Source organism: Acomys russatus, chromosome 5 (assembly GCF_903995435.1).
Source record: "Acomys russatus chromosome 5, mAcoRus1.1, whole genome shotgun sequence".
Lineage (NCBI taxonomy): Eukaryota > Metazoa > Chordata > Mammalia > Rodentia > Muridae > Acomys > Acomys russatus.
Window position 1 is genome coordinate 55,421,844 of NC_067141.1, and position 10,175 is coordinate 55,432,018.

The window sequence follows — 10,175 nt, forward strand, 5'->3', positions numbered from 1 at the left end:
CGGCATGGTTGGCAGAAGCTAGTCAGAAATGCAGATTCACAGGTCCCACCTAAGACCTGCTGAGGATAATCCTTCAGTGTGTCAAGATCCCTGAGTGATCCATAAGTGCTGAGACTACGGTTTCTGCAGGACACTTCTTCCCCCTCCCTTTCTCCTCCCGTTCCTCCTACTCCTCCTTCTTTGTCTCTTATTACTCTTTTTAGATTTATTTTATTTTAATGTGCAGGCGTGTTTTGCTGCATATATGAATGTTGCACCATGTGCCTACCTGGTGCCTGTGGAGGTCAGGAGAGAGCAGCAGACCTCCTGAGACTGGCTTTAGGCCTGTGAGCCACCCTGTGGGTTGTGGGAACTGAACTCAGGAACTCAGCAAGAGCAGCACACACTCTTAACCACGGAGCATCTTTCCATTCCCCTAGATCTATCATCTGAAAAAGTTGGGAAACACTGAAAAACGAACACCTTCCTAAATGACCTTTTTTTTGTTTTGTTTTGTTTTGTTTTTTGTTTTTTCATGAGAAAACCATACCTCTGCACTGACAAAAATAACAAAAACAAAAACCTTATATCATAGTTTAGGTTTGCTTGCATTTATTATGAATATAAAATATACATACGGCACATTTATTTACACATTTACAGCGTGTTTTCTTTTTTGATTTTTTTTATCATGGACCCAGTGCCCACTCCCTCCACCTCCCTGACTTACACTCATGCCATTCCCCTCAGCTTGGGACATTGTGTGGCTTGGTAAGCAACCAAACCAAATGAAACTTATGGGTGCACGGAGGACGTCAGTGTCCGTCCTGCAGAACTGCTTCCATTCCCTGCTGCGTTGCTACATCCCTTCACTCTGCTGCGAGAACCCCAAGGAGGGCCGCGACGACCTCCCTTGCCTTTTAAGAAGATACCTCTCATAGCTTTGTGCGAGTGAGGACACCAAAGTGTGCAATTAGACATCGTTCACCCACATGGCTTAAGATCTATGGGAAGACTCTGAATGGTGCATACAGATTAAGTTTTGCTCCCCCCAAAATATGCTCGTGAAAGCCTGAATGCCGGTGTTCCGAAATAAATAAATAAATAAATAAATAAATAGGAATAAATAAACATGGTGAGCATCACTAAAGGAAATTTAAACACCTATAACCCAGTGCTTTCCTGAAGCTTCTTTAAGTGTATCTCCCTATCTGGCTGGCAAACAAAAGGCTAGATTTTATAGCTGGCTGCTCATCTGCTGGGCAATGCTTTGAAAATGCCTGGGAACAGCTCCTGTTGGGTCTCTTTCCTTAGAATGTAGCTATGCGGGAGGTTTTGTAGCCATTCTCCTTGAGGCTGTCGAATATTGCTTTGGTTCCATTCTGCCAGTGCAATACTAGGTCCATGGGGGTCTTCCCAGCCTACACAGAAGAAAGGAAAATTTGAGTCCCAGGTGGGAGGTGCCTGTCAGTTTGAGGTATATTATCAAATATATGGTTTCTGATCTACAGTTTATTCAAACTACCCTGTTATGCTTTTTTTTTTTTTTTTTTCCTTCTTCTTCTTCCTTCACCATCTCACAGAGCTATCCAAGGTATTGGTTTAAAAAAAAAAAAAAAATCCCTGGTCCCTAGGTACTAAAGTTAACATCCCCAATCACTGTGAGGTTCAAAACTGTAGGTATTTCTAGGACCTTGCAGAAAGGGCTCCGCAGAGGCTTTGCCTCTCCTGAGCCCATGGCTCTAGAAGTCAGTTCCTGACTTGCTAAGAATGCACGGTAAGTAGACTGCCACCAAGCTCTGGGTAGCAACAGGCGCTTGCTGCCCTGCTGCTGACTGCTCTGTAGGTTTTTAAATGTTTTCACTGGGGCCTCTTATACAGTTTATTTCCTTTGAAATTGATGTTAGCGACATAAATAAATACTTTTCCAGACGGGAATGTGGTCTCCCTTATGCACATGTCTCAAGATATTTGCACAGATTAAAACCACACCACTTCTCAATTCTTCTCTTTAGGTATGAGAAGTGCTAACTATTTCTATCTGCATTCAGTTCAGAAGTGTTCTTGATCCCAGAGGTTGCAGACTGGCAGCTTTGATATGCTAACCAATGCAGAGACTTGGTTTTTCTCAGGGAGAGAGAGAGAGAGAGAGAGAGAGAGAGAGAGAGAGAGAGAGAGAGAGAGAGATATTTTCAGCAAAAACTTGTGACCTACAATGCCTCAAGGTACTGGGTTGGAAAGAAGCCACCAAGTCACCTGTACAGACAGAAGTAGCCGCTCACTGACATCATCTATGTGGCCTACCTGGCCCTAGTGACTATATATGTGCCATTCATTTCTGCTTTATAGTCTTTCTTTGCTTATAAAAACAAAAATATATGAATTCTTATCTTCTGCAGCTATGGTAGATGATGTTTGTCTAGGAATTGGAGCCATGAGGGAAAGTGCTTACTTTCCCTGAATACAGAGGAAGTTAAATTAACATGTACTTATGCAAAAATTATTGGGACCTAATGCAGGAAATTATTTTGAGGCATGTGCATATAAGTCAAAGTGGAAAATGAATAGTAGTTATATTTTTTTAAAAATCAAAAAAAGCGTGGTGATGCTTGGAAGCAATGGCAACATTTTATATTGTTTTGAGGAAAGAATGACTATTTGGAATTTTCTAGATTTGATATTGATTAATTTCAGTCTCTGGGTAATTTGGGCTATTTTGGGAAAGATTGGTGAATACATTTCTACGTACTCTGGGCTCTATTCAGCCAAGAATGACCAAGACAGGTCACTGGAATTATCCAATCTAATTTTTATTTTTTAAAGATTCATTATATATATATATATATACCCACATGTGTGAACCTGTGACCCGAGTTCTTGCCACATCTCCCCTGCCGCTATGAAAATAGACACATTTGACCCCTGTGTGCCTCAAAAGTTACTACCTTGAAATAATACTTTAAAATGTTTGAGAAATTCTGGAAACTAGGAAGCCGACCAGGGAAGCCGTTGGTTTGACTACTTACACAGTTCTTGATGTTGAGGTCCGCACCGAAGGTCATCAAGAGTCGGATCATCTTATAGCGATTGAGCCTCACAGCGTCATGCAGTGGGGTATCTCCTTCCTAGAAGAGGGATAAGCAGGTCTGAGAAGGGGGGAAGCCAGGAAGTGGTTCCCGCCAGGGTACCCCCAGCTTGCCTGGGTGATTCCAAATAAGCTCATGGTGAATTAGCCTTGTCAGGCACTTACCCTGTCCTTGGCATTGAGATCTGCCTCGCAGGCGATGAGGTGCTCTGCGCACTCGTAGTGACCAGTCCTCACTGCCACATGCAGCGCTGTGCTGAGCAGCTGACAAATTAGAAAACGGTACACGAGTGAGAACAGACACCATCTGCGACCTCAAGGCGCGTGCAAACGGGGTATGCGCAGCTTAGGTGTCCACAGTGTAAGGACTAGCAGAGGACCTCCGTGGGCAGGCGGGCCTCGGAGAGAAACAGAAAGCCAGGGAACGGCAGGGAATATACCTTGTCTCGGGCACTGATTTTGGCGCCTTTGTTCAGCAACAGTTTCAGGACATCCAGGTTTCCTCCGCGGCATGCCCAGTGGATGGCTGTGGATTCAAGCTATTTGGGAAAGGAAAAACACAAGACGAGACAATGTAAAGAAGAATTTTGTCAGGGGTCGGGGTTGGTCCTTTTGTTCCAAAGGCCTGGAGGAAGATGGGCAGCTGATAACTCTGGGTGTTCCCGGTCTTGAGGGCTGCTTCTGAGGTGCCTACTAAACATCTCAGCTAAAGGGTGTGTGCGTGGCTGTACTTGTCTATGTCGTTAGGACGCTTTGAGTAAGTCTGATCACAATCCAGAATATCGTCATCTGCTCTAACACCTCATTCCAGGTCCCTGGTTTTCTTTGGTTATCTCTTGGGCTCTGTGCTGTTGTTTACACTAGCCCAGGCTAGGGACCTCAGCTGTCAGTCACTGGGGTCACTGTACACTGCTCTTAGAAGAGATTGTCACCTCTCAGCTTTGCTTGGTGCAGCTCTGGACTTCCAGATTCCAAGCTTGGGGGATCTGGACACCTCTTCCTCCAAACTTTCTCAACACATCCACATTATTAGTTTCTTAATTTTTTTTCCAATATTTTGTCTTTTGATTCAATTCAGGCTAATTTCTTTTGATTTTTTTTAAAAAAAATTCCTTTTCCATTTTACCATAATGTCAAACTGAGCTGCATAAATAAGTGTCGCGCTTTCCAGTTCAATCTTCAGGGTATAAAATATATTGTATGCTGGTCTTCACGGGAATCACGGCGGATGAACTGTTATGCCCTGAGAGCAGCCACTTCCCTCAGCTGTGATTCATTTCATATGCAGCCTAGCTCCAAATCTCATTGGCGGCAATCGGCATCCGTCATATAAAATATGCATCTAGGAAATCCTCATGCATTGCTGCAGCCGAGGGGCCGGAAGCAGGCTGCACTGTCTGATGGAAGGAGTGTGGTGTTGAAAGGCCAGGCATGCTACTGACTTGATAATGGCCCAAGCTCTCTGGTGAGGTTACCGAATTCTGCTCAACAGCTTTCACCTCCTCCTCCTCTCTGCAACACTCCCCTCCTTTTCAGTGTGCATGGAAAATACTTTCCACATGACCTAGTCTCATCGCCCAACTCCCCTTTGTGTGGAGAAATGAGCTTTTGACTGGCTTTCTCGGGCCAATTTTCAATCCAATTGGGTCAATTTTTCGTTGAGCGTTTTCCCGAGCTTTTGAGAGATGGTCTGCTTATTTTGGCTCATTTCCAAGCAAAGAAGTATATTTACCATATCGCGGAATTCAATCTGGGCTCCAGCCTCCATTAACTTCTCCACAATTGCCAAGTGTCCTTCTAAGCATGCTCTGTGGAGAGCGGTCCGTTTATACTGTCAGAGATTAAAATGAGAGATAGTGGTAAGCATAAAAATGCGCATAATCCTTTAAGAGCTAGGAAGCTGGGACTATGATGACCTAAGTGATAGAAAGGCCAGAGTTTCTTTATGAATCTGAATCCTGGAGCTCACTGGGATTGCAGGATTAGAATAATTATCTGGCAACTGGAACCCGAGCTTCCTGTCCTAGACCCTTCCTAAGTGCTAACGGCCAAGACAGAGGGATGTGCACTTCAAACCTCAAAAGCTATCTCCACGCTTTCTGTGTTTGCACATGCCAAGTACATCAGACTTTTTTTTTTTAATCCAAAATTGTTGTTAGATTGAATACCAAAATCCATTAAATCCATCTGTAAAAAACAGGCACTCTGCTTTCGTGTGCACTGCCATCTCAGTTCACCAGAAGAGCAACAAAAATCACAATTCCTGACAAGATGCTTTGTACTAATGAGCCAGCAGGCTAATAGAATGAGACTGTGCTTGCAGATAAGCTGAGATGAAGTCAACACATGAACACTGGTCCAAATCAAGTAGCCAAATGGCAGAACTAGACTGGGAATTCCACCTTCCTCTTCTAATGTTGGGGTATCGGGGTCTGATCAAAGATATTGCTAATAATTTCTTTCACCAGAAGTTTTTTTTTTTTTTTTTTTTTTTTTTTTTTTTTTTTTTTTTTTTTGCTTTGCTTTTACGAAAGTCTATCCCAAGGATCTCAGAAGTTAAAGATGACTGTTTGTGTATAAATCCCCATGCAATCCCTCATGCTAATCTAATATTTGGGGATTGTGGGGCAGGGGAGAACAATGCGTTCTTTTTTATGCCGCTGGCAGATTTAGCAACAGCTGGGGAACCTCTTAGGTGGGAGACATCGCATCTGTATTTGCCAGCCCTCAGGAAGGCAGGAGCCTTACCTCATCGCAGACATCAGGGCTGTTCTTGTCTGACAGGAATTTCTCTACTACTGGCAGTTTGTTCTCCAGTGCAGCTCTCAGAAACCTTGGCACATCCACAGGCTCAGTCTAAAGTGAAGAAGGAGGAGAGAGAGAAGGAGACAGACCGAGGAGGAGAAGGAAGAGGAGGGGAGAGTCGCAGTGGAAGAGAACAAAGGAGAGAAAGATTCCGGAGAAAGGAGAAAAAGGAAAAGAAAATTAAAAGGCTGTGAGCTTTGCAGTTGTTGTCCCTCCATCGGACCCATGTGAAGTACAGTCCTAGGAAACCAAACAGTTCTTACTATAATTTCAGGCTCTGGTTCCTTCACAACTGGAACTTTAGTCTTCTTGTATTTTTTTCTTTTCTTCAGTTGAATGATTATTTCAAGGTCTTCTAAGTTTTCAAGCTTTGATCTTTGCTCCAGTTTTTTCTTTTTGAGCTAAAAAAGAGAAGAAAAGAAACGAAATCAGGTGTTAGATAATACGGTGAGTTCTAACTATGGTGGTATCTACACAAAGTCTGCACAGTCTGGGTGAAGTGTGAGCAGTCTGAGCAAAGAGGAAATTTAAAACATTTTTAAGTGTCTGACTTGAGTGAATTTTTTATTAAAGTATTCTGGTCTAATTTTAATCTAAGTCGTATTTACTTTCTTTTCTTATACAATTAGTCCTTGTTTGATTGAATGGAGGCACAGAGTAGTCTCTTCGTGATCATTGTGTAATTAGTACCATGAGCTCCAGATTTGTAAAGAATTCGCTTTCTCATTCTCAAAAACTAAAACATGTTTTACCCAAGGACAGAAAGTACATACATATATAAAGTTTCAAATATCGATGCCCCCCCCCTCTCTCTCGTGATCCATAGGCCGCAACTCAAGTTATCAAAAAGAACAAATCTGTTCAGCTCAACACTGAGTATACAGTGTGCGGCTTTGGGCTTCCTGGTTATCATTGTCTTTTGATCAATACATGTCATGGAAGAGAAAACCATTGATTCCGAATCCTGAGGTCAAGGCCTCATCCAGGAGCCATTGCCCAGGTCATTTCCATGTGTACTGTTTCTTCGCATCACGTGGTACAAATTTGGTGAACAGACGTCTTTAGAATGGTTTTTATGTCTCTTCCTTCCTTCTTCCCTTCTTCCTCAGGGACCTTCGCGTGCCCCCCCCCCCGTCCCACTAGTAGGTTCCACGGAGGTCCTCACCTCTGCCTCTCGCAGTTTCTCACTTTCCCCACTGTTGCTCCCCCACGTTCACATGGTGGGCTGGAAGTGTCTTCAGATGGTCTTGTTTCTCCAATGCAACAGTAGCTTCGTATTCTCCGTTGCTGAACTCCCCGGGAAGGAACTCCCCGTTGCTGCTCTTCTTCCCTGTTACCTATGTGTGAAGAAGATGGCGAAGTCAGAAGCAATGCTACTCATTCTAGGTTCACTCCCCACAAAGGATGCTGCTGCGAGAGGTCCTCGGTCCTTCCTCCCTGGCGACAGCCACCTCCAAGCAGGACACTGTCAGAAGCACAGCTACAGATATCCTAGGATAACCTTCAGGTACCTGGCTTACTCTCTCATTTCAGTGGCACACATAAATTTACTTTTAACCCACACAGCCACCTTCTCGTAGGAAACTCACTAACCCTGACCCTACTGATTTTTTTTTTCAATTCTTTCATTTTTGCCTTGAATTGTAAAGTGTCCAGATACCCAAGGTCATGGTAACTACATGGTCACACACCACAGTAATAAAACCCATGGAGAAGACAATAAACAGGAAATAAGCAGAGATGCATCAGCTCTGGATTCCCCCCCCCCACTTTTACTCATTTCATCAAATAAATGAATCCTGTCCCATACTTGACACTTGCAGACTTCCCTTACATTATTCCTGAGAAAGAAAGGACATCTGAACTTTCACATAAAAGCCAAGATGAAGCAGGCTTTGTCAGGTTAAAAAAAAAAAAAGATGTCTTACATACCAACTCCTCTACTCTGAGCACCATCATGTTGGCAGCAGGGAGTCTATCCGCTTGTCTCTCCTGTGGATGAACCCCTGGTTCTGGCTCTGTGGAGCCCCTCTACAGCAGCTGGTTATATAGCTGGGACTGGGTGAGATAATCTTCCAACCTGGGACACCAAATCACACCCTGCCCCCACCGGTGGCCAGCTCAGAGGCAGGTGAATTTTCATTCCAGACTCAGTGTCTGGGAAGCCCAAGAGGGAGGAGATGACAAGCTGGCCACAGTGTGTGCGAATCAGGGAGAAATGTGAGAGGGCCATTCCTTTGGCGGTGACCACAGCGCTCAGCAATGCGAGTCATCCTACTTAGCGGGAAGCCAGGGACAGCTGTCTGTTCGCACTGCACCACATCGCTGCTCTTTTTCCTTCTTTGTCAGCTTTCATGTGACTAACCTATCAAGAAAGGCAAGCACCATGCAGCATCACGCTCACAGCGACATCTTTCTGATAACTGGACTTATCAGCACTCCAGTTAGGGGAAGTGTTGGCCTTAGGACATCCTGTTTCTGTGGATAAACAGCCCGAGGGGAAGGGGATGGGCCTTGGTGTCACTTGTCTATATCTGTTTGGAATTCTCTGGAGTTATGTCTGGGGCTAAAACGGCCCCATGACACCCCACCTTACCATCATTATAAGAAATTGAAAGCATTCAGCGATGCACTTTTACTTTATGGTGTCACTGGACGTAATTAGCACTTGGCATGCTTACTGTGGTCTAAAACAGAAAGCTCATCAGAGTGTTTGCCTCAGAACGGATCAGAGTGGTCCGGAGACAGATATGAGGTCACTTATTAGCAGAAGCACAACTTTCATGCTGTCAGTAAAGTTTTCAAATGCTGTGAGGAAAGCTTGAGAAAAATGCAGACTTGAGACTGGAGACCCCTGGACTAATGATAAAGCATTTGCCTGGATAGATGAGGCTCCCGTGTTCTATCCCTAAAACTAAAACAAAAAAGCCATTGTTCTTAAGAGAGGCAAAAATACTTGTTTCTGGCTTCTCATTGCTGAGGTGTTAAATTATGAAAAAAAAATATAAATATTTAGGTCTTTTTATAGTTTAAGGGAAAGATTCTATCTTCAAAGATACTTAAAAGGCATTTTTATTTTTATTATTTTTTTATGAAAGAGGAGTGAAAGGAGGGGGTCAGTAACAAAGGGAAGTGTTAAATAGGATGGTCTGTTTGTTATGTTGACTGTTGTATGACTGATTGTCCCTCCTCAAACTCTTGAACATCGCCCCCCCCCTTTTAAAATGTTCATCTAGTGAATTATGTTTCTAGAACCTTCAGAATGAGAAATTGCCCCGAAAACAACCACATTGACTAATAACTTTCCTTCATGGGTTCTTCTCTCCTAATGTCCTGTCCTGTCTGTCCCGAGAGGCTATCGGAGGACAACTGCAGGTCTCTTCTCTTTGCTCTTTTGTCATTAAACAGGAGAGGATCTTCTTTTTATTGTTTATTCTGATTAGGTTTTGGAGTTTTCCCAGTGCCAGGCAAGAACGCAAGGTCTCATGCATGCCTATGCAAGTGCTATACCGCTGAGCTATCTGTCAATCCCAAGTGTAGATTCCCCCACCCCCCCACCCCTTGAGCTGAGATGCATTTAGGTCCCTAACAACAGATAAGGGAACATCGTATTTTAAAACATTTGTGTTCAACCAAACCGAGGGCAAAACTTCTAAGCTGGAAGACAGCGAGCTCTCTTCATTAAGGAGCGTCCTTCCTTTGGAAGTTCATATAGTAGATAAACTCAGAGGTTTGTGTGGTTGGCTTTGTCACACCTCTGGGCGTAACCTTTCTTTGCCAAGATGGATTAAAGCATCAAATCTTGTAGCTGAATCTCCAGTCATTTAGTAATGTATACGAAGCATCCTTGATGAGAACCAACAAGGGAATGACCCTGGAGCTCAGCTGGTGGGACTGTGCAAGCCTTGCCATTTTCTTGCCATTTATGCAGTGATGGATGAAATGGCAGATGGTCAGAATTATAGTCCTCTGTACAGTAAGAGAATGTAGAAGAGAGAGAGAGGCATTCACTACTGGCTCCCAACACCTGAAAGAGGACTCAGAAAGCCACCTCAGTTCAGGTGCTATATGTAGTTCAACTCCAAAGGTAATTTTGTCTTTCCGCATAAATAGCAAATATTTAATTTTCACACATCTTGCTCTGTTTTTAATAGCATAGGTAACATGCACATCATTTTAAAAGATCGGTAACGTAGAGAACGCTGCTCACTTGAGCTCTTACTAAGTGTTAATTTGATGTATGACTTTTCCACTTACTAATAGGCCTTGGAGATCATTCTCCGCTGGCACAAACAGATCTACTTCG

The 10,175-nt window shown here is 43.6% G+C and overlaps 1 protein-coding gene across 1 annotated transcript; it reads right to left on the reverse strand.

Annotated features, from left to right (window-relative positions):
* Nucleotides 1-885: 885 nt before the first annotated feature.
* Nucleotides 886-7,828, reverse strand: Ankrd1 (ankyrin repeat domain 1). The gene is given in 10 exon segments (XM_051146949.1): nucleotides 886-1,400; nucleotides 3,006-3,104; nucleotides 3,230-3,328; nucleotides 3,505-3,603; nucleotides 4,797-4,895; nucleotides 5,813-5,920; nucleotides 6,133-6,270; nucleotides 7,035-7,061; nucleotides 7,063-7,206; nucleotides 7,802-7,828. Coding segments are annotated over 10 exon segments (951 nt in total). The 3' UTR covers nucleotides 886-1,289.
* Nucleotides 7,829-10,175: the final 2,347 nt, after the last annotated feature.